The 25,351-nt window shown below is 43.8% G+C and overlaps 1 protein-coding gene across 2 annotated transcripts in view; it reads right to left on the reverse strand.

Moving 5' to 3' along the window:
- Positions 1 to 25,351, reverse strand: part of PRKG1 (protein kinase cGMP-dependent 1) — a 425,347-nt gene that overhangs the window by 343,933 nt on the left and 56,063 nt on the right. For both annotated transcript variants that reach the window (XM_065843185.2, XM_065843184.2), the window contains exon 2: positions 17,010 to 17,176. In XM_065843185.2, coding sequence (XP_065699257.1) covers positions 17,010 to 17,176 — 167 coding nt within the window. The remainder of the gene's footprint in view (positions 1 to 17,009; positions 17,177 to 25,351) is intronic.

Consider the following 25,351-nt stretch of genomic DNA (forward strand, 5'->3'; position numbering starts at 1 on the left):
ATTTGCAGGAGTGAGGGCTTGCTGGTAACAAATCATTCATGTTGATTTACAAAGCTCTTCGCTAATTGACAGCAGAACTGAAATATGCTCTAATTTTAAGAGCAAAATTAGAAACATGACGACCCACTACTGGCACCCAACTGCAAGTGTCCCCTCCCAAGCGTATCTGCAAGAAACCACCATGTCCATGACCAGCACCAGCAAACGGGGTCGGTGTTTCTGTGCCATTGCGAGGAGGCGACGTCTCGACCCACCGACATTCGCTGCTGTGGATGCTGCTGCTGCTTCCAAGAGGGAAAGGAGGGTAATTTAGGAATAGGCATTTGCTAATCGAATAATAGTGTGGGTTTAATTCGATATAGCGCAGCGCACCTTAGAACAGCTCTGTTCTCAGACTGACAGATTAAATTTATTTGCAAATTTTTCCTAGAGGTGACTTCATACGAGAACTGTAAATTCTACAGCCTTTTTTTTCCTTATGTAGTTACCCTTTGTACTAATGGGATTATTTTGGTGGATTTACAAAGGCGCATACACAATTTTTTGCTTTCTACATAAAGGAGTCTCCCAGTCTTTATAAACAACTTTGGGAATTTATTCTCAAGAATGTTTTCCTGCCCTTTCCCACCGTACAAATGGACACGCGTGTTGAAAATCCCAATTACCCCACCACGAGAGGTCGGCAAGGAAAAGTCCTCTACCTAAGGACAGAAGCCGGACTTTGTTTTTCTATCTACTTTAAAGGTGGGCTTCTTAAAGTTTAGGAAACTATGCAAGGTTTATGGGAAAGCCTCGGGGCTAAAGCACATTGCACTTTACGGAGGAACAAATTTGCAAAGCTTCTTGCTGGTCACCATGGGCTCCCCTCACACTAGGAGCTCTGTCAAATGATGTTATGGGGAATAACATCCTGAAAAAGGTAAATAAGTCACTAACAGGGCTAGAAGAAAACCTAACACTGGTGTTAATGACAACCACAGCGCTGAAAAAGAATTAAGTTGTTTATGGTAAGCTTTTATAAATGATGATTCTTTCTAGTCCTTATGGAGCCCTTAAAAATCACTAATTTGTAATATTAGAGTGAATACTTACTGATTTCTATTCTCGGATCAGAGCTATTCTGAACTCAGATCTCCCACAGTTTGACAGCTGATCTGCATAATATTGTGAATACAGCATATAACACATCTCAAGACGGTGAAATAAGCCTTCAGTACATCTCCTTTCTGTGCGCTGCAATACTATAAAAGATTTATGGAAAATGCCTACGGAGTGCTAATTCTAACTCGTAGGTATTGGAAAATGCAAACTATATTCTGAAACACATCAGTCTTGTCACTTACTTGGGGTTAACAAGAGCCCAGGGAGAGCTTTTAACCCTTAACCTGTTTAGACATAAGTGACATTCCGTAGGGTGACTCATCTTGTTGCTTAACTTAATAAAACCTTTCTACTTCTTATCGATTTAGCCTGATTAACATCAAAAAATCATCTCTGAAAGTCCACTATTCTACGGCACTTTTACTCCCATATGCTTTCATTTACTATGAGCATTTTTTGTTTCGCTTTCATGTAAGCTTTCATTCTCTTTTTAAGCTGCGTTATTTGAGGACAAAACCTGAAGGAAAGGTTTAACTTACTGATCATCTTGTTGTGGTAAATAATGACATTAAAAGAACGGGGTCGGTTTCCTAGAGCACGGAGCCCATTGGCCGCTCTCTGTCCCCTGAGGACCTGGCTCCCAATGCTGAAATATGACAATCGCTCCACTATGGTACTGAGAAACAAACCTGGCGAGAAGTAAGACTGATGAGATCCCCCAAACCTTTGTGTCACCATGGCAGGAGCCATTGTCACCCTGCACCGAGCCAAGGAGTTCGGACTCGCCACCGGTCCCGTCCATCCCACTGGGCTGGCACACAGGATTATACACCAGGAACGACAGATGCTCAAGTTCCACGATATCAGGAATAGATGCCACCATGGATGTGCTTTGAGGTCCCTGTGACAACCTTGAAGCACTGCCCCCATCCTTAGCAGAACAAAGGACCTTGTTATGCCTTAAACGTCTGGTTTTTGTTACTTTGGGAGGAAGAGATAGATGACACCTCATCCTATCTTTCCCAAAGTTTTATGGCCATGAAGGCAGACACCTTGGAAGATAAGGACAATTAACAGTGTTGCTGTGAAAGGCCTCATGGCCTAATTGGGATAGATGATAGAGAAGAACCATGACAACCAACTACTAGAAGAAACCACGAACCAACAGCTACCCCTGAGGGGCAAGACAACCCACTTCTGGTCAATACCATGAACTTTCCCCTAGTTTGAAGACCCCAGACCCATTTCCAGAAGAGTCTTCCTAATGAGCTTGAAGAGCGAGCAGAGGGAGGAGACGAACCGCCTTCTCCTATCTCGCATGTAAATGAACTGGGTTATAAAACAACCTCACGTATGATACAGGTTGGCGGCGTGTAAATCTTCAATGCGTCCCCCCCTCCAGAGGTCATCATGGGACCGATGGACCTGTGGAGTGGTGATCTCTTACTCTCCCTCTCCGTCTCTTTCTGATATCTTAGTTGTCCTCTTCTCTCTCTCTCTTCCTGTTTCTTAAACATATAAAGTAATACCATTGCAAGTTCTGCTGCTAAAGTCTTGCTAAGTTTTGCATTACAGATACTAATTGTTGCTAATCCACCGTTTTTAGAAGGGCTTTTGCTGTCAATGTATTGATAAGTTTTGTGGAACTATAACATGCTTTTGCCAAGTCACTAATTGCTGTAATTTGTATACCACCTTGTGCTTTTAGTAAATTCATAATTAGACCCCCGGAGTGATTGTCTGTCATTCACTTCGCATTGCCGCGCAGAATTAACCCGGAGTTAACTCTCACCCGGTCTCATCTGTTGAGTCAGGGCGCGTGTCGTGTTCAGGGTGAACTCATCCCTCATCCCATCTGTTGGGACGGGACAGACCCAAATTCTCCAGACTTTGGAAAAAACCAGAAGCGACAGAGGATACATACTCTTAGATTCCCCAGCCTCCTCCCCAGCGTGTTTCCACCAAGAAAACACAGCCCTGCTTGTTGTGACAGCTCAATAAGACACATTTATCTTGCAGAAGTAAGACGGAAAACTGAGATGTAAAGGGGTATAGCAGCACGGGAAGCTGCTGGGACATCCCAGGACTCCGCTCTTCCCAACCACCACCAAAAGCACCTGAAGAAACCCAAAAGCTTCAATTCCCTGACGATCGCAATCTGTTCAGCCAACAGAGCACAAGATTAAGAAATCAATTATCCCCAATTTTGAGCAAGGTTATTTCTGCGGCGTTGAATATTTTCAACTAAGTGGGGTGTGTGAAAAAGGCTTGTTTTTTCCAAGCAGGAAAACAACGTGCTGGAGATAGCTGAGCAATGACAACAAGCAGGAGCTGCTGATGAAAAGCAGAAAATAAACTTGCTCTATTTTCATTCATCTTGTGGGAGTTCCAGTCGTTCCCCCCAGACGAACATCACCAAGGACAACTCCCCCTCTTCTTATCTCCTACCGATTGGGAACAAACACATTCCTCGGTTAACAAAAATCTGCCGTGGATTTAGTTCAGTCCAGATTTTAACACAGGAAACCAATGTTTAAAGGAGATCTCTGGAGATAGTTGTCATTTTAGGGCATGTTGACCACTTGGCTCTAAGAACAGTTGATACTGAGACCTACCAGTCCCTACAAACCTCAGCAGGTCACTGGAAAACTACCGGGTTTAGGGACAAAAATCACCCCATGGTCTTTAGGAATATTTTTGCAGCCACGTCTGCACTCAAATTCACAAGTTTTTCATCATTTTGTACCAGCGAAGTTCGCGGGGCTCTGCCACGGACAGTTCTCCATTTCCCACTGAAGATATTCTACCAATGTTATAGCTTCACTTTTCCAATGGAAAGAACTGCTACAGAGCAAAAGAACACAAAGTTTTGGGCTGAAAACCCTGAAAAAGCCCATTTAACTAAGATTTCACCTAGTTCTGAATACAGTTCTTTTACAAGCTCCTGGATCTCTCCATCCCCCGCAAAAGCAATGACAGAAAAGAAGTGGAAGCAGATGAAGAACAACATGCAATGCAAAATACAATTAACTTTAAGAGACCTGTGAAGTTATAAATGAACATCAGGAAGTCGAGTTGAGGCCTGTATCTAGTGCAGTGCTTCAAGGGTCAGTACTGGGGCCTATATTATTCAATATATTTCATCAATGACTTGGACGAGGGAATAGAGTGACTGTCAGCAAGTTTGCTGATGACACCAAGCTGGGAGGAGTGGCTGACACTGGAAGCTGTGCTGCCATCCAGAGACCTGGACAGGCTGGAGAGTTGGGCGGGGAAAAAATTAATGAAATAGAACAAGGGCAAGTGTAGAGTCTTGAATCTGGGCAGGAACAACCCCAGGTTCCAGTGTAAGCTGGGGAATGACCTATTAGAGAGCAGCGTAGGGGAAAGGGACCTGGGGGTCCTAGGGACAGCAGGGTGACCATGAGCCAGCACTGGGCCCTCGTGGCCAGGAAGGCCAATGGTACCTGGGGTGGGTTAGAAGGGGGTGGTCAGTAGGTCAGAGAGGTTCTCCTGCCCCTCTACTCTGCCCTGGAGAGGCCACACCTGGAATATTGTGTCCAGTTGTGGCCCCTCAGTTCCAGAAGGTCAGGGAACTGCTGGAGAGAGTCCAGCGCAGCCACCAAGATGCTGAAGGGAGTGGAGCATCTCCCGTGTGAGGAAAGGCTGAGGGAGCTGGGGCTCTGGAGCTGGAGGAGACTGAGGGGTGACCTCATTCATGTTTACAGAAATAGAAAGGGTGAGTGTCAGAAGGATGGAGCCAGGCTCTTCTCGGTGACAACCAATGACAGGACAAGGGGCAATGGGTAGAAACTGGAACACAAGAAGTTCCACTTAAATATGAGAAGAAACTTCTTCCCAGTGAGGGTGTCAGAGCCTGGCCCAGGCTGCCCAGGGAGGTTGTGGAGTCTCCTTCTCTGCAGACATTCAAACCCGCCTGGACACCTTCCTGTGTAACCTCATCTGGGTGTTCCTGCTCCACGGGGGAATTGCACTGGATGAGCTTTCCAGATCCCTTCCAACCCCTCACATTCTGGGATTCTGTGAAAAGACAAAAGTCCCTCGATCCAGCCAGAAAATAACTTCAAGTTTCTTCCTACTTCAAGATAAGGGTTTATAATGCTTCAGCAATGATGAACAGTCCCCTGTGGAACTCTCCTGGAAGGATGCGCCTGCATAACTACAACAGGATTATTGCTTTTCCAGATCTGCATCATCTCAAACCTCAGCTGCTGCTGTTATTTATAATAGGAGAAAGCTACCCAGGGTTATTTCATGTTCTAGTCACTTCACAAAATAGCAGTTTCAGTCAGAACTTATACAAATATTTAGCACAAGGATGGCAAACATCTTATTTTTATTAGGTTTTCGGTCTTAAATTCCTGCATATTGAGATTGCGTTTAATAATCAGCTGTGCTTGGATGTGCTGGAATAGCAGCTGCTGGAATACATTGTAATTTTCATGATTTCAGAAGAACACAATGCGAACACTGATCTGACATTTTGGTATCTTCAAGATTGCTTTCCTAAGAGCAAAACTCTCATCTTCCCCCCAAAACTCATCTGCCTGGGTGACACAAAAGTTTGAGACTAACATATGAAACCAAAAGAGAAATAACAAAACTTTGCTGAAGAATGAAATTTTAAAATAAATCTCTGCACTCCCCTGGCTTTATTCGCTTGGATGTCTATGGACCAGAATTCCCTTTCTTTCTCAATTTTCCTGTTTTATCTCTTTCGATTTCCACTACAGATACAAGAGGCAGGAAGCCTTTCTCTCCTTCCCCTCCTCAAACTCTTTATTTTGAGCTCAGTACAACCTAAAGCATCAAAAAAGGCCAATGGAGCCTAACAAAGGGAACACTCTGCCTCTAACGTTCCTTTAATAATAGTTTGGATTGCGAACACTTGAGTCTTTCTGTCTGCACACAAAGACTAAATTATATAGGCGTGGATTTTAATGGGCAGAAACAAAGGTCAAAATCCAGGCGCTTTCATGTGTGCTATTATGATAAAAAGTCCTTTTATTTTCCATTTCAGTTGTGGGAGTTTCAATAAAAGGGAATCATGGAACGGTGGGGGAGAAAGAAAGACATTTGGTCCTCCCTTTTCAGCTCCTATTAATAACATGAATGAGGCTTTATCTCACCCGTTTATGTTGTAAATAAAACCCCCTTACCGACAAAGCAATCTCTGCATAACTGCTGAGAAACAGAAAAAATAAATAGCACATCAACTATGATCTTATGCGAGGCAACAAGCACACATTCATTACATTTCCTATACAGCGGGAATCTTTTGAAGGAGGTTACGCCTCTGTGTTTTCTTCCCTGAAGAGCGGAGAATGAATATTTGGCTGCCTGCAGATGAACCAGGTTGTACGAATGCATTTACAGGGTCTATCTATTGGATACATGCCTCAGTACTCCTCCCTAGCAATGAGGGCTAGAGCTTTTGCTCAATCTGCTCCAGCCTTGCTCCATAATACACTGCAAAGAGACTGCGAACTTTAGATTCCGAGAAGATAATGATGAATGAAATGGTAACAGTAGTAAATATGAGTGAATGTGAGCAGATGGCAAAGAAAGCTGGGCATTCATTTGAAAAAAAAATATACATATTATATATATATATATATATAATTTTTTTTCATGTCATCTTGACAGTATAACTTCTATAGCATTGCTTAAGAACCTGTCAGCAGAACTTTTGCATCCAAATCCCCCGGGGAAGCTTGTGCTGACAGCACAACTTGAATGAGGCCAGAAGGACGAGACTCAGCTCTGCAGGTGCTTGGCTGCTCTGATATAAACGCATTATATACTGTATAAACCCTCCTCTCCGCTCCCAGTTTGGCAATGCCTTGAGAAATTTGAAGCTGGTTGATAATTATGACCGTTATTATCATTATTATAATTATTTAGACAGCTACAAGAAATTATATTTGATAGGTCTGAAGTCATTAGCTGCCAGCTTTGATTGCATTTTCTCCTCCCCCCCTAGCAAATATTGGCTTAGACTGACCAGAGGTTAGGTTTTCATTACTGAATTACTCAATTAAATACGATGCTCGGAATATGGGTACATCCTCTTGCCATTCCTGAACATAAACTGTTTTATGTTACGTAAATTATTATATATATATAAACAGAAATTATGATATATTACATATAATATACTATATCTATATAATAAATGAGGTTCTTAGTGATGTGTTAGAGGTGGACTTGGCAGTGCCGGGTTAACAGTTGGACTTGATCTGAAATGTCTTTTCCAACCAAAGGGATTCCATGATTCTATGATCCCCTCCATCTCCCAAGTGCTGGGGAAGAGTTCATAGAGCAGAGGGGTGAAGAGTTAAGATTTTAAAACACTTCTGGTTGCTCCTCTGTCATTACACACTTTTTTGGTTGCTATATCTCAAGGATTTCCGTGAAGTTTAGCCCACCTTCCTTGGAGAAATATCAGGCTTGGTTTAGCTTTAGTTGATGCTCTGAGACTGTTATGTCCAGCCTGATTATTGCGAGAATCTTAGTGATGTTACTGTGAGACCTGCTTATCTTTAAGGTAACAATATTTTTACTTTTGGCACTGTTTAGAGATAGCACTTTTCTATCACTTGCCCATAATTCCAGTCATGCCCCTGACCAGGTGTCTGATGAAAAAGACGACTGAGTACATACGTTTTTATCAACTGTGCCTTGATATACTTGGAAATACTCAGAGCATCTCACTGTAGCTTCTTAAGTGGTATTAACAGCCTGAGAGTGAACCGAGGAACCGGCAGCATAAGAACAACAAAAGCGCTGCCACGACTGGGCAATCACCTGCATTTATGGCTGCGACACGAAAACCTGGCGCGCTCCAAAAACCCCCACGGGATCAAACACGCAGCCACACATTCCCTGCAGCGCTCTGGGTCTCCATCGAAATCTGCTTCGGCGTTTAACCTGGGGCCTTGTGTGTCTTCAGAGGGGTTTGTGAACTGTAAAACTACGGTTATTTATTGGTTACAAAAATCCACAAGTATTTCTCGCTAAGTATTTTTACACAAGTAGGTAAAGCACGGACTGCTCTGTGTGGCTGCCCCATGGAGAAGGCTGTTAGAAGTGTGTCTCTATATTTTGCCAAATTTTTATCAACTTAAAACCTGTTTCTAGCAGTCTTCTAGGAGACGATAAATCGGATATTCAGGTGCTGTGTTCATTTACTGTGCTGGTGTGAGAGAGCCTTGCATATGGCTTGTATCATAGAGAAACTGAGTTGTACGCTGTTCTCATATACAATACAGTACAAATGAAAATCTTCCACCATTGTCATCTAGTTATTTTAATTTTATAGTGTTCTAATAATTGCCTTTTCAAAAAGTAGTTATTTACTCATACTAATGGCAGTAAGTATTTCTTGGACTTGTTTCATGAGATGAGATAGGATAGGAAATGCTGGTGATCACTATGGCAGTGGTTTATAGGCAGCGATTGTGCTCGTGACAGATACAGTTTGATATTTGTTCTGTATAAAGTAATTATTTTTAAGGCTGCAGAACTAACTCTTAGCACTTTAAATGCAATAAAGACACTAGAGGTTTATAAACACGGTGCTGTAATAGTTCTGCAACATGGTACGGGTGATACTCTTACTTACCCCTTCTCCTAAAATAGCTCCAACCAAACAGCAAGTTGTTATGTATTTTTGGTAATAACTGCTATGAAACTCTCTCAGCAGGATGCTGAATCAGAGCAAAGTGGGTTTATAGAAGGAAAGATGGTGGTGCTTTAAAAGGACAGTGGGAGCATTCATTGTCACCTGAGCCGGGATCAGGGAAGGAAAGGCTGTGTAAATCTTACAAGTATTAGAAAAGAGAAGAGACCCTCAAGACCACTGAGTCCAACCATAACCCACCCCTGGCACTGCCCCATGTCCTGAGAACCTCATGTCCGTCTGTCCAGCCCTCCAGGGATGGTGACTCCAGCACTGCCCTGGGCAGCCTGTTCCAATGCCCCACAGCCCTTTGGGGAAGAAATTGTTCCCCACATCCAACCTCAACCTCCCCTGGCGCAACCTGAGGCCGTTTCCTCTGCTCCTGGCGCTTGTTCCTGGGGAGCAGAGCCCGACCCCCCCTGGCTCCAAGCTCCTTTCAGGCAGTTCAGAGATCAGAAGGTCTCCCCTCAGCTCCTGTTCTCCAGCTGAACCCCCCAGGTCCCTCAGCCGCTCCCCTCACACTTGTGCTCCAGCCCCTCACCAGCTCCGTTCCCTTCTCTCAACTCAGTCCAGCACCTCGAGGCCTTTCTTGGCGTGAGGGGCCCAAAACTGCCCCCAGGGTTCGAGGTGCCAGATGTGAAACCATCTACTGCCAGCACACTTCAAGGAACTTGGTTGACAACCTCCCTTGCTCCTTTGGCCCACATGCACATTCACAGCATAAGGAGCTCTAGGAATACTCTTTTAATGCCAATGCATTGCCCAAGGGATGGTCTTCAAGCCCTACAAAAACAGTGGCTCCATGAGAGGCCAGTTTCCAACAGGGAGCTGCTGAGATGTCCTGCACACCTGGAACGACACCGGATATTTCCCCCCTTGCTCGCTCCAGCACGTCCTCACAAAGTGTGCTCTGCAGTGGGGTCATCTTTGGAACGAGACATCAATCCTAGAGAACCTCCAAAAAAGGCCTTGCGCTGATACCCAGAGGTCTCAGCACCGCACACGGGAGATGTGGGGAGGGATTATAAATTTCCTAGACAAGCAATGACCACTAAATCACTTATTTCCATGGGAACACAAAGGCTTGAATAAAAAACCCATGAAGGTTACAGGCTTCCAGCGAGCAGCAGTATCTCTGAGCACAGGAAAAACCCTACTCCTGCTCCACTCTGCAACAGCAGCATAAAAAAGGAAGAAAAACACAGAAGAACAGGAAAAAAAAGAAAGGTATGGAGGGAAGCCAAAGATATTAACCAGATGAGTGCAAAGAGACACTGCTGCCACAGTACATTTGCACAAGACGAAAGGAAAATCCTGTGAAAGGTGGTTCTTCAGAGGCCAGTGATTTGCTGGCAGGCTGCGCAGAAAATCCCACTTTGCCATAAGTGTCTAATTGATTCCTTCCTACACAGTGCTCCGTATGGACACTGAATAAATGCTCTCCAGTCTCAAGAGCCACCTCCTATCTGTGCAATGAGCTGCTATTTTTCGACGTTTGCTTGGGAAGGCAGATCCAAAGCCCTTGAGGAGAGGCTCGGAGACTGAGGTAGGGCCCAAGACACTTGTACTGAAAGACAGAATAAATCTTAGAAGCCTCAATTGTGTTGGAAAATCCCTGATTGCAATGGATGCAGCTACTAGTACCTTCCTGGGTGTTCCTGGGAGATGTGGAAAGGTGGGAATACACATCAGAGGATGTAGACCAAAAAGGCAGGAGCTTCATGGTGGCCTGAGACATCAGTCCACCAATCTTGAGGATGTCGAGAGCAAGGATATTATCTGGGGAGACATGACAAACCCACTGTGCAGCCCGGCAAATCCCAACCTGCATGGGCTCCACTCCCCCTCTCCGGGTACCATCTCAGAGCATAAAATGACCCAAAATGCCCCGGCAGACGCAAGAGTTGAGCCAACATCTCTGCATTTAACTGACTGAACCAGAAACTGCACGTTCACACTTGGCCCCAGAGACTAAACAAATTAAAAACGGATTAAAGAATTCGTAAAGTTTGTTCCTTTCACCAAAACTGGGAAATAAATACAAGGAAAAAAACCCCACCCAACCAACCAACACCAACACCTCAATATATTTTTGTTTGAGGTGAATGAAGATCACCATGAGCAGTAGCAAATACCAGCATGGCCAGGAGAAGCTCATGCATTTGCACCTTGCAATGACAATAGTAACAGGCCGTAGTAAAGTAAGGGACCTCTTGTAAGCACAGAAAGATACAAATAAATGTGGTGCAGGTCAAGAGACATGCTGCACTCTCTCCACTGATGTGACAATGCTACTGCTGTTCGGGATTTGTGCTGGGGAACAAAGTCATTTAGCCTGCTTAAATCCAAAATGGGCCTCTGTTCTCCATTTCTCTTTCATTTAGAAGACTCAGTCCTACCAAATCCTTTCTCCGAGAAGGAACCGACTCAGAAGACCCAAGGGCTCGAAGAGCAATTACATCCTATTAAATCAGATCTTCACGAGAGCAGTCCATAGAGAGAGATAACAGAGGGGCCAGAGGGAGGGTGACACACAGGCAGACGGGACGCAGTGCTTGGGGATGACTGCACATCGGGCTGCAGGGATCATTACAAAAAGCTAAATCACAGAACTGCAGAGTTAGGCAAAAACAAACAGGAGAGGAAAGGGTGAGACTCTCCGGACACATTGAGAAGCAAGAACGAGGATAAGCGATGATGAACCCTTATGGCATCACAAAATGCGGGCTGCGATTCCCCGCAGGAAGCAGCAAGGGGGTGTCTCGAGGACCGTGGGCAGTGTCAATGTCCCTGCTCTGGTCTGGATTCAACAGCAAAAATCCTCAGAGATGGGGGGATTTTGTCTGTGTGAGAGCAGCGAGCTCTGAGCCCCTGATGGGAGGTCTTGTACAGCCTCCTGCATCTCTCTTTGCACTCCAAATGGCTGCGGGGATTTTGTTTGTCTTCCCTCATCAACACCGAGTTTGACATCCCGTCAAATCCTGCAGCTCTTCGGAATACATTCCTACCTGAGACATCTCTGACTGCCAAAAAACACATTCCCATGGGAAGTCACAATTAGCCGCTTCATCGCTTTGGAGAAGCCACCAAGAACGAAGCAAGAAACAAAGTCTCCTTTAAAAATAAAAGGCAAACCTCCACGGTTGAAGGCAAAAATAAAATTCAATTTAAGAAGCGAGAAAAAAGCTACTAAAAGAAGGGTTGGGGGAAGCGTAAGGCTGTTTCTCAGCATGGATTCCTAAAAGGCTGCTTCTTCCCTTTTCATGCCTGCAGAGCTACGAGCCCACAGGGTATTGGTGACGCTGTTTCCCTCCAGCTGTGGCGCAGAGGTGCAGCCTCAATGGGGCTTTGCAGAAGGACAAACAGCCAGGAAGAATCTTGCAACACCCGCCGCCAATACAAAATCAGAAGCAACAAAATAGTTAATTTAAGTATTTTAACCTTCCTTCCCCCTGCCGGCTGGCTGTATTATTTCTTCCATACTTTATGCGAATAGCAACAAACATAAAAGGAGGGCTCTTTACACCTATTAATATAGTTTCTAAAAAAAAATTGGGCATCTGTTTATAACAGCATGACTCTTATCCACAAGAGTCTGAAACTTGTACCTTGTCGCCTGATTTATCTACAGCTCTGCTGCTACATTTTCTTTTCATAATGCACCCATCAAATGTGACACACTGCAGCTGACAGGTTCAGACAGAGAGGGAGCACAAGAGGAAACATTTGGTTTCAGCTGTGGGATATCGCATTTATCCTCATTAGTGTGAGGGAACACCCCCGCATAATTCAAACCTGTCAACACGGCTCCGAAAGAGACCCTCCCAGGTTTCCACACTTTTAAGTGCTTTCAGAAACTTTAAGAAATATTATGCCCAAAGAAAGCTTTGAGATAACCGATGCAAACCCGCAAAACTAGAACTTGGAAAAGATTTGGTTTATTTTTCCTTAAAGAAAACTGGAGGTGGTGGGTTAATTTAAGAGGCAGAATACGAGTAACCAGTGAGAAGCTTTTCTGGCTCTGAAAGAAACTTCAATTTTAAGACATTCTGTTGAACCCCCAATGTCCTTCCTCATCAGAAAGGTAATATTTCCACTCAGTTTATTTTAGTCTCAGCGTTGTTTTACTTGCAGGGTGCCAGCACAGCCCAGTGCAGGTGGATGAGCCACAGCATCACGTGTTCCCCTCGTCACCCTCGCTTTCACCAGCCCAGAGGGATGCTTCATGCTTTATGCTTCCAGCAATTTCAGTATTCCTTAGAATACTTGCTTAGATCACAAGTAAGTTCATTTCCACCCTCAAAGCACAGCTACAAGGGATATTTTTTGTTGTTGCTATACATTAAGGGCATTTCTTTACCCAAGTCTGTTAATATGCAAGTCATGGGGTTTTCCTGCTGCTCAAGGGGACTAAGGGGTGTTCCCCACCCCAAACCATTTCAGAACTTGATGAAACACCAGTTCCTACCTTGCTACTTCATACAAATCCTTATTCTGTAATTCCTGAGAGCCACCCAAGACAGATGGACACACGCCATGTGCCGCAAGAGACCATTATGACCAGTTACCTTCCTGCAGGCGTAAGGGAAAACTTTGGAGGGGAAGAGAAACACTCGATTGTACAAAACCCTGCTAAGGAAACACGGGTTGCTCTGACCCCACCCCAAATCCAACAGATCTCTGTCCTGAGAAGTCTTTCCCAGGCACAGGATCCAGTTTGTGTTACTATTTCACCATCACACAGATACCTGATGACGGCACCGCTGCTAAGGAACAGAGAAATATTTAAAATGCAAAGAACAGCCTGTAAATAGCAAAAAAACCCTAATGGAGGTCAGGCAAGGCATAAAACCATAAGATCTCTTTCCATCGGGCTCCGATGCAATGGTCCCTTTTCTCCCACGCTCCGGGTCATTGTGCTTCACTGTGGGTACCTCCCTTCTCTCTGGAAGAAATACATCGGCATCGACCTCATTAATTGTGTTAACTGAACAAATGTCTCCTTGGCTATTTGCATTTAATGCACAAGGTGGTCTGTGCCACAAATCCTTCAGACTCTGTCACCTCAATGATGTAAATAAGCAGGATGATGCTAGAGAAATATAGTGTTTCCAGGGCTGGGACACGGTGGGGCCAGCAATAGTCCGGAAGGGCTGAAGGTAAGTCAGGGGCTCTTATTTTCCAAAAGATGGCAATCTGGCCAGGAAGGCACAGACCACCGCTAGAGTCAGCACAGAAGCAACACACTAAAAGCAAACCAAGGCCTAAATTCGTGATTCAGCCTCCTGAGAAACTTCAGTTTCAGCTCCTGACTGGTAGAACGTTTTGGTTTTCTCCTCTCCCCATCTACAGCACAGTTTCCAGTTTTCTCCTGTTTTCTTCTATTGTGTTTCGCTTCTCCCTGCCCAGCTCAGCAGTTAGATAGATAATAGGTTGAATAATTAAATATGTGAAATATTTTCTTCTTGTGTTCTCAATGACCTCAGTCTTTTCTCAAACTTCACTGTATTAACTGATTTTTCATCTCTAAAGTCCAATCTGTTCATATGAGTGCTGCTCTGGTTCCCAATAGTAAAAGAAATACAAGGAGGGCCAAAAATCTGAGGAAAGACATGAAATAATAGCAAAGAGTTTGTGGGTCAACATTCATCATTATCCAGCCTTTGAAGATTCACCAAGCTCAACAAGTGTCACATACACATGGATTTTAATGTCCATGCCAAAGAACCCAAATAGTTAAGGATCATAATTGTAAAGGTCTCATCAGGATGAGTAGAGTCCTCGTGTCTAAAGAGGAAAATTAAAACAGAGATTAAAACAGAGACTACCGCTACTTCACCGTGATAAACGAGAATGCGGAAAGTAGCAGTGAAAATGATGGATATTTTCAAATCCATCTCACTTAAATTATTATTTCAAATTAGTCCAAGGAAACATCACCAATACATAACTCAGACTTCTGGTAAGAGGCTCTATCTAAACGTTGAATCATAAATTATAGACATGCATAAGGGTATTCGGTATCAAATGCTTTACATGAGTGATTTTTATTCACATTCAGCACAGCTATAAAGCCAAGTGAGGAATTCCAAGAGGAACTTATGGAAGCAAGACTTGCAGCATTTATTTGATTCCTGAGGCAAGAAAATAGCTCTCATTAATACTCATAAAGATGGGTTTCTCTAGTAAGAGTTTTGTATAGAATAAAGTGTATAAGTTGGGCGGCAGGGGGTGTGTTAATAACCAGGAGGCCACAGAATGATGCGCCCAAATAAGCGAGCGAGCCTGCTCTCGGAACCAGAACCCAACCCAGCTGATAACGTCTGCCTCCATTTCCATTACTTCACCATCACTCGTTGCATTATGTCTAAACATAGACTAGAAACTCTCCATAATTTTGTTTGCAAAGCATTATGCATATTTACGGAGCTGTCTAAATAATCTTAAATTAAGTTACGAGACCAACCGAAGACTGGGGGAGAGCCAAGTCGTGCCCTCATACATCGAGGGCTGCCAGAAGAGCAAGGAGAAGCTAAAGTACACAAATACCCCGCAAAAGTTGGACTTGATTTGACACAAGAATCAAGAATTGAGGGATGGAGTTTGGACCGACAATTAGAAACATCTGCTTAATTCAAGGAAGCACCAGTAACAGTAAATCATCATTGCATCAGATAAAGGGTCAGCTGAGTACCAAGCCATGTTCAGTACCCCAAAACACGGTGGAAATCCCTCCCCAAAGAATGTGAAGAGACTGAGCGAGAGAGCAGTACGCGCTGATTTTGCCCGTGTCCTGTTTTAGGGGTTTTTTCAAGGGACAACATCCCAAACCAGCCGTGCAGCAAAAGAACTGTGAGCGTGCCCTGATGCGCTCGTGTTTGGGAAGGGAGCGCATAGCTGTGCACTGAAAACCCTCCACGTTTTCTCACCAAAAAAATACTATTTCAGTATTATTTTCAAGTGGTTTTCGATTAGCGGCAGAACAGATCCTGCACCTCAGCAAAGCAGTCCCTGTATTCAAATGGAGGATTGAAAACCCTAAATATTTACATGCAATGCTGGGGGTGGAAACATAATTTGCTTTGGTATCCCACACTAACTACTTCATAACAAAAAATACCACTTGAATACGCCAAATTTAAAACTATGAAAAGCTGAAGGAATTAAACCTGTGGCTTGAGAAAGGACTTAACCTTAAATGGCCAGAATATTAAAGCTGTTTTGGGAAACTAGGGAAGAGCATTTGCAACTATTCAGCATTAAGAGCTTGGCAGGAAACCATGTTTAAAGGATGGCTTGCTGCCTTGAAAGTGTTTTTGTTTAAAAGAACCATTTAAGAAATTAATTTGTGCATGTAGATGTACATATAAACACACGAGTTATATATAACCTGTAGTTCTGTGCCCTATTTGCTCAAAAGATATTGGCAAGCGAGGAACCTCCATTCCCCTTAGGTGTTAACGGGCCAAAATGCGTGTGAGTCTACCAGATGGTAAGAGCAAGAATTTTATAAGCATTTATCCATTTGTGTTGTACTGAATCACTTGTTGCATTACCCAAATTCAAACAGGGACCTTTGCTCAGAACTCACTATCAGTCACAAACACATATATATAAGATGCCCGATTTGACATGTCAATAGTTATCCAAAATGCAAATAGCTGACATTTTGGAGAAGCAGAGCACTGACAACACCTATCCCACTAAAAGATGTTCAGAAACCTGACGGCTCCCAAGAACAACAGAACATCCACCGCTCTCGCATCCCACCGCAACACAAAACCCTGCCGCAACACATACTGTGACAAATCAGATGTGCTAAACCGCAGATGCTACACTTATTTCGCTCACAGCACAGAAAAATACCATTTTCTATTATACAATGCACTGCTTCTGCAGAGAGCCCCATGTGCTTTGTCAACATCTCCAAACTCGTCCTCAAAATACCTATGAAGTAGAGAGCCCTGACCACATTCTCCTTGTTTTACAGTCTTTTCTCCTTTCCATAACAACATTCTTTCTGTTAAGTCCTTAATTTGTATAGCAAACCATTGGTATTGCCTCAAAGCCAAAGAACCACATTTAGCAGAGGTTTATCCCGCCGGATGTCAGGGCAAGGTTTGAAATTATTTTTGCCTTGAAAGAAAGTTTCCATCCCTGTATGTGTTGAAAGAAAGGAAGGAAATATTCGCTTTTTAAGCCATACCTTCCATGACATACACGAGGGAACCCACGTCTCCTTCCTTGATGATGCAGCTGTCTTTGCCATATTCCACGGGATACATACAATCCACAATCTCCTGGATCTGAGACAGCTCCAGATTCTTCATGAAGTCATTGTCGAGGATCGCCTCCTTTATTAGCTCCTTGGACCTGCAGGAAGAATTAAAACAGCAAGATTTAGCCACCATCCATCAGCTGAGTTAATTCATAGCACGTGAACTTTAGCACAAGCACGTGGTGCCCCGGTAAGTATCTCCTTGGGAAAAAATTCCAACCTTTTCCCTAAAAATCTGATAAAGTCCATCTGCAGAGAAACACAAAAAATGACAGAAATGTCAACTGGTAATTATTTTGTGTAAGGAAGTTTTAGATCCGTCAAGTATTGAAATAAAAATAGATTTCATGTGATTGCAAGATCCTCTTTTAGCCACGAGTTTCACATCTATAACAACATCAAAGCCTAACACAGCAACTTGAAATATCCTCCATACACAAAGCTGAAAGGAAACACAAACAAGAAAAGGATTTATGATGCAGATTATTACATTTTTCTATTAAATTATACAAATCAGAGCCCACAAAAGTGTGATAGCACACTGATTCTTTGAGTATTAATCAAATACTAAAGGCCATCCTATTTACTAGAGGAACCACTCTTAATCAATCTAAATGGAAAACTCCAATATACTATTAGTGTGCATAAAATTATATGGGCCGGTTTGGTTTGGCACGCAATGGGGCTGGAAACCTGGAGTTCTTAGCAGCCACTTTGCAAAGCTGAGTAAGGAAGGAGTTGTTTCCGAAGACACAGCGTTCTCTGGGAGAATAAAACAGGTCCGTAATGCAAGCTGCTCTCTCCAAAAGTGCCTCTGCCCTGCTCGTGTTACGATAGAAAACGTGCAACAAAATAACTGATGTGTTTTTCCTGTGATTCTTCTGATTCCTACAACTAAAATGCTCCCCAGTGGTGAGTCCCACTCAGGTGAACCCCCCCAGTGTTCCCATCGGACCGGCAAGTTCAAGCTCTTCCACGTGTTGATGTGGCGTAACCACCGCGTGATGCCATTTTGCAAATACATCCCAAAGCAACTTGTGCAAATGAACAATGGAGGAGGCTCAACCTAGATCTAGACCAAAACTAAAGCTCCTAAAACACCCCCAGGCTGGACACCGGGACCTTGGCCCTTCATTTCTCCTTCTGCAACTTCATTTCTCTGGGCTGATCTATTTGCTCACGTGCTCGTAGCCCAGGCAGATGAGGGCTACCTGCAGAGCTTATGCATTACAGAGAGATTGTTTTCTTTTGGAAATATCAACATGAAACACGGTTTTCAAAGAAAGATACATTAATGGATCATATCTTCTTGCAAAAGAGCCAAATCGGGACTTCGGAAGTCCAAAGCCAGACAGATAGCCTCAGAGATATTACGCTACAGTCTTTTTAAAATACACCTCAAGGTTACATGCAGCGCAGATTCGCTTTGTTGATGTTTAAGGTGCTTTTGATGCTTTTGGTAGCCACGAGGCTGTTTCAACAGGACACATCCCGAGCCCATCAGCACCGACAGGCCAGGAAGCAGAGCAGACTCCTCAAGCACCACCCATGAGACGACACCGGCTCCCACCGCCCCAAAAACCCTTGTGCTCTCCAGGAATCTTAATTTGACTTTGCATCCTGTCGCTCCAATTCCTCACGCACGCAAATAACAACCACCAGAAACCCCACGGCTGGGTTCCTTCTTGCAGCGAGCTGGTGATTTGGGAGGTTGACTAGATGACAACCCGCTTTCCTTAATCCCTCCTCCTGCGTTAGAGCAGGACTAGCTTTTTAGGCTAAGCCTTGACTCAGTACTGCTCTTTTGGTCTTCGCCACCCGCATGGGTCCCCCCCAATCCTCCCAACAAAGGCACTAATTATCAGCATTACTCAAACCGCCTGCTGAAGAAGAAAGCACAATGAAAGCTTTTGCATTAGTCATATCAAGTAGCGTTACCATTTCAGCCATTTCTTTCATTCCGAGGCTCCAAATGAGGCTTTCTCCTTGATAAAATAAAGTCAGCCTTTCAAGTGGAGTGTTTGGAAGAAGAGCCGCGAGAGATCGGAGGGAATTCGGACACTGTTCAAGTCAGACCCCCCTCCGGTAATTGAGAGGCCCTCGGAAGAAAAACAATGCTTTTCTTGTCAAAATTAAGCAGAGCAAAGGATTTGAAAAGGATCCATGAAACCTGGTGTAAACGACGGCGAAGGAACAGCACAGGAGCTGAGAAAATCCATCCCAACTCCATTTTGGGGAGAAGCAGCAAAACATACACAACATGAACAAACTTAGGGGACTCATGAGCTTAATAGGATTATTACAGTCTAAGAGAACAACTGATTCACAGCCCCTGCCCTTCAACGTAGAAGTATCAGCGAAATTAAAGCTCAGAGACCCAACCAAGTCATTCCAACCCTTTAAATGACAATATGAGATACAGCCATTATGGGAAAAAAAACACACTGTCCGGGACGTCAATAACGCACTTTCATCTCTGCCACATCTAAGCACCTTAAATTTAAATATCTCCACAGAATGGTCTGGATAACAACTCAGTCATGCTTGAATGTAACCAAAATACATATTATTTAAGGATAATTAGCTAAAATTAGACTTCAAATACAAAGTGTGATAGAAAAGCACCTCCAGCTGCCCACAAACTGCGCTGGCGGGAGGAACAAGCACCTTGCAGCCCAAAGTGCCTATTTATGAGTGTCTAAACTGCACTTTGTTGTTCTTAAGCTACAAAGCTTTTCCCCAGGAAACGCTCCATCTGTCTGGTTTGACACATTGGAGAATCGGTTGATAACTAAAATCCCATTGTCATAGCTACAATACAAGTTACCCTATTGTTGCCTTCAAGAGGATATTCGTTGCTCTAATAATTCAAACAAATGACTCTTGCAATGTAGATTACCATTCCCACGTAGTTGAACACGCCAGGCCTTCAACAACTTCTACATTGTTTTATTACATCATTTTCTTTCAGTATAATCCACAGGTGCATTTTCAGGGAAATAGGTTTTTCTTTTATATGAAATGAAACTCAAAGAATACAAATTTACTCATAGTTCACAATTATTCCATAACTAATGCCTTTCTAAACCACACCATTCCCTAATCATCATCATTAGTATTTGAAAACAGCGTCTATCCAAGATGTGTGAATACACAAATCTACCTAGTAATATAAAAAAGGTATTTAAAATGGTCAAAACTGCACTCTTGCTATTGGAAGTAAGTGGTTTAAACAAGATACAGCTGTCTCACTACCTCTTATTTTCAAGGAGTATTTAATCTGTATTTTCAAGTTTCTAACAGGAACAATCTGCAAATAAAATCAACTACTGTATTTGTAAGGGACCAGAACTATTTCCAAATGACCCTGTTTTGAGAAGGGGGTTATTTCCATGAATATTCACTTGGCGTCGAATCAAAGGGCTCCTAATGCAGAGGGGCAATTCAGAGGAGAAAGCGGCTGCTCTCGTCTCCCCTCTCCAGAGGCCGGAACCTGGCACTACGCCATCGCTTTTGCTGAAAGATTAATGATCAAATGCGATGGAGACTTGATGAACAGTTAAAAAATTTAAAAAATAAATAAAAGGGCACAATCCTTTGCGATACATCCTTTCCCAAATCAGTTTAAGCCCACCATGGTAATTAATAAGGCAACAGGAGGAACAAGCTAATTGCATTCTAATTTGCAGAAGTCATGCAAAAAGCACCTTAAGAAGTTTGCTGAAAATACACTTAATACATGAAAAACCTGTATGGCTGGTTGAGAATGGCGCTCAGAAGAAAAGTGGATATAAATTCACGCACATCCTAATTCTGTAAGCTGGGCCCCTGCAGCCAGCTCAGAGCCGGCAAAACACAGGGCAAATATTCCACCCTGTTTTCTGTCTCATCAGACAGGGGCCGTGTGTCGGCTGGGCTGGAAAAAGCTTGTGTCCAAGGTTTGCCTCGTTGCAGTGGCCATAAAATGCAGAATTTCACAGAATCCCAGAATGTGAGGGGTTGGAAGGGCCCTGGAAAGCTCATCCAGTGCAATCCCCCATGGAGCAGGAACACCCAGCTGAGGTTCCACAGGAAGGTGTCCAGGCGGGTTTGAATGTCTGCAGAGAAGGAGACTCCACAACCTCCCTGGGCAGCCTGGGCCAGGCTCTGTCACCCTCACCATCAAGAAGTTTCTTCTCATATTTAAGTGGAACCTCCTGTGTTCCAGCATGAACCCATTGCCCCTTGTCCTGTCACTGGTTGTCACCAAGAAGAGCCTGGCTCCATCCTCCTGACACTCACCCTTTCCATATTGATCCCCATGCATGAGTCAGCCCTCAGTGTCCTCTTCTCCAGCTCCAGAGCCCCAGCTCCCTCAGCCTTTCCTCACACGGGAGATGCTCCACTCCCTTCAGCATCTTGGTGGCTGCGCTGGACTCTCTCCAGCAGTTCCCTGTCCTTCTGGAACTGAGGGGCCACAACTGGACACGATACTCCAGGTGTGGTCTCCCCAGGGCAGAGTAGAGGGGCAGGAGAACCTCTCTGACCTACTGACCACCCCCTTCTAACCCACCCCAGGTACCATTGGCCTTCCTGGCCACAAGGGCCCAGTGCTGGCTCATGGTCATCCTGCTGTACCCAGGACCCCCAGGTCCCTTTCCCCTACACTGCTCTCTAATAGGTCATTCCACAACTTATACTGGAACCTGGGGTTGTTCCTGCCCAGATTCAAGACTCTACACTTCCCTTGTTATATTTCATTAAATTTCTCCCCGCCTAACTCTCCAGCCTGTCCAGGTCTCTGGATGGCAGCACAGCTTCCAGTGTCAGCCACTCCTCCCAGCTTGGTGTCATCAGCAAACTTGCTGACAGTCACTCTATTCCCTCGTCCAAACAATTGATGAATATATTGAATAATACAGGCCGAGAGTTTGGCTCCAAACCTGCCGCTATGGGCTGCTCACACAGGTGCGAAGGCACAAGGTAGAAATTTGGCTTTGCAGTAGATGAAAAAGACACTCTGAGATGTTACGCAGCCCTAGATAAGAAGCAAAGTTAATGCTACCGTGGTTTGCATTGCACACAGTAAAATACCCAACCTTGTAATACAGCCTGTTGTTATCCTGGCAGTAATTTGCATCTTACAAAGAGCAGAATGAATCCTCATCTTGAGCTCATCACCCATAGCAATAAAACCGCCACGTTTTCTAAGCTAGATATGTACCTTCTGGCACATACGACAAATATTAGGACAAAAAGCTAATCTTTGTCCCAAAAGGTCTTATTTCAACATCGGAAAAGCTGCTTGCTAAGTTTAAGGAAGGGAAGAATCGAAGTGCAGATGGAAAGACTGATGCCGTGTACATGTGGGGATGCTCATGCAAACGCGGAGCCATGGGGTTTGCCATGAGGTCTGCAGGAACCTCAGGTCCACAGAGCTGATTAAACAGGAGAAGAATAAAAGGAATGAGGAGTTCAATTGAGACGACAGTGACACAAAGCAGGTGGACGCAGACATGAATTTTACGCTGGTCATGAGTATAACACCACAGCTTCGTACCGAAACCATTTTAAACTCTCAGGCTGGAGCAAAGCAAGAAAAATGAAAAGCAATATACTGGGCAGACAGGCTGGAAGGTGGCTCTGAAAAGGGAAGGAGAAAGCATATTTTGTATTAATAGTCAAGAAGAAGAAAAGAAAAAATGCAAAGCCTTTTCTTTAGCTGTTCCTCTCTCCAAATTTTAAATTAAACTTTTCAATATGGTGGTTTTCTGCCAATGCTAATGGGAGGAGAAGGAGCATTTTTTCTAGAGCCTTCCCCATTGAGAGTCTGCCAACTCCTACTAATGACCTAAACGCCCATATTCTTCAATAACACACACAGAAATTTGACCGGGCATTGGGATGGTGTTCACTGTGTTCGGAGCAGTAACAACACAGCTCCCCGGGAGCTGAGAACTCCATTTACTCCTCTGATAAACCTCGCTCAAAGCCACTACAACCAGTAGCATCTTCTTTGTGCTGTTTCATCATTGCTGTAAAACCCCAATTAAATACGTGTGTACATCCTTCACATCTATCCACTGTCGCGGTTGAGAGGGACAAACAACATAGATCAAGTTCTTCAGGATGAAAGGAGCAGATGCCATTTATTGCCACAAGTGCATTTTTATACAGTTTTACCAATTCATGTGTCTCTTCACTCTTGGTTACAACATCTCGTTGGCTATTTTTGCTATCATCAAAGTTACTCTTTTACTCCCTTCTCTCTCACGGGTACATCCTTAACATTTCCGGATACTCCTTTACTCCCATCTTTCTCACGGGTAGGCCTTGATATCTTCAAGGCTAATTTCTGTTCCCATGCCCTCCATCAGGGAATCCACGGACTCACCGTAGCCCCACAATCCACTGACTAAACCCAGCGAGTGCATTTAGAGAAAGTCGTGCCCACTTTTGGGAGCTCTCGCACAAGGAATCGAACTGATTTCAGTAGATTAGAAACACGGAAAAAAATCTGCAGCCTGGCTCAGAATATGACGAGCAATACAGGAGTCCAGACAATTCCCACCACAACCATCTGTTTAAAAATGCACGCTGCGAAATGTTTAGAAGTGTTTACCTATACATCCCTTCATTTCGTAAGGGGGCTTCCCTTCCAAGTAATGCAAAAAGCAAAGGCTGCAGGTTTCTAGCAGGTTTGGGGAAGCTCTTTGCTCAGAGTCCTCATTCACAGAGCTTTGAACTACGTTTTTAAGAGTACATAAGATCAGAACGTATACACGCTGCTGTGGAACAGGACCTCAGCATTTCAGCTCCGAGTCCAGTTAACACCGAAACACCGGGGTTACCAAGTAGGAACCTTTGTTCTCTCTTTAACCAACAAAACTAAAGAAAATCTCTGACGGAAAGATGTTTAATCATTGAGGACAGCAAGAATGGACACAGTGAATAATTTGCGTGTTATAAAAGGTCTCTATAGAGATGCTCTCTTCAGCATAGAAAAGCCCCCACCTTCTAACAAGCAGTAAATATATAGCTACAGATGCCTTACTAAAAAATTGCTATTGCTTGCTATAAAATCATTCCGTTCACCAAGTGGCCCATTGATCCTACATGTGTTTTTCCACATGTTTGGCTCTGTTTATGAAAACTGTGGCCTGGCCAAACACACAGAGGTTCAAAAGTAACAGCCTAAAGTCATAAAATGACACCGAAATGCCTGTCCAGAGGAGAAGGGTTGAGATCTCACCCTTGCACTCATCCCTTCCCAACCGGTTGCGTTACGTGTTGTAGGTCTCTCGGGTTCCTACGTGAGAAATAGAGGCAGAAAGCAGAACTTTCCGAGCTGCTGATTTGATCCCTCCCACAGAAAAGCCCAGACCTTTTGGCAGAATCTGGAGCTTGTTTGGACTCTCATGTTATTACCAGTCCATAACTCTCCATTAGCTGTTTGTTTTGGCTATGGATGAAGACAGTATTGAGTGTTCCTTAAAGGGAATTTTAAATATAACTCCAGAGAGCTATTCTTGTCTCATTTAACTGGGAATAAAAGTAGGATTCAAACCCAGGACTGAATAACACGAAGGCCCTTAAATATACTTGAGGATTTTCTTTACAGTGCCTGCCTTTCCCACAACATACAACCCACAGTTGCCAAAGGAAATTTCTGAGTAGGATCTTAAGCATCTTCAGCCGAGACTGATACTTCTATTGGATAGAAGAACACGTTCTTCAGAGGAGTACGCTAAATTGTTTTTAAGCCAACATCCTGATCTAAGAGACAAGCAACAGGGAAAGGGAGCGTGCCCCAATCTAAACCTGTAAAATGAAAATAATCTCCCCATTTTAATTTTTCCTTGTATTTAAATACAACTTACGGTTGCAGAATTGTGTTGCTCCGTAGAGAACACGTCAGTCAGACGGTTCCACTTCAGATTTCTAAATGTATCAGTAAAACATGCAGTTCATGTACACTGCTGTTCGTTATATCACATTTTGGCATTCAACATTTAAAAGGCAAAATGATTTGAGAAAAAAAAAATGATGAAATCTCCTTCCACCTACGCTGAAAACTTTCAGTACAGAAATACTGCAGTCAAGAGTTGGTTAACTCCTGCGTTTTAACGTCTCACCCCACAGAGCTTGATTTACCATCCTTTTCTAGGCTAGGATTTTGCATCCTACAAAAATCCAGTTTTAAATATTGGAAGGGTTGGCAAGCTCAGTAAAACAAAAACCAAGTCAGCTCTTGCCAACACAATTTGCCTACGTCTGAAATATCTGACACC

The sequence above is a fragment of the Patagioenas fasciata genome, chromosome 8 (assembly GCF_037038585.1).
Source record: "Patagioenas fasciata isolate bPatFas1 chromosome 8, bPatFas1.hap1, whole genome shotgun sequence".
Taxonomy (NCBI): domain Eukaryota; kingdom Metazoa; phylum Chordata; class Aves; order Columbiformes; family Columbidae; genus Patagioenas; species Patagioenas fasciata.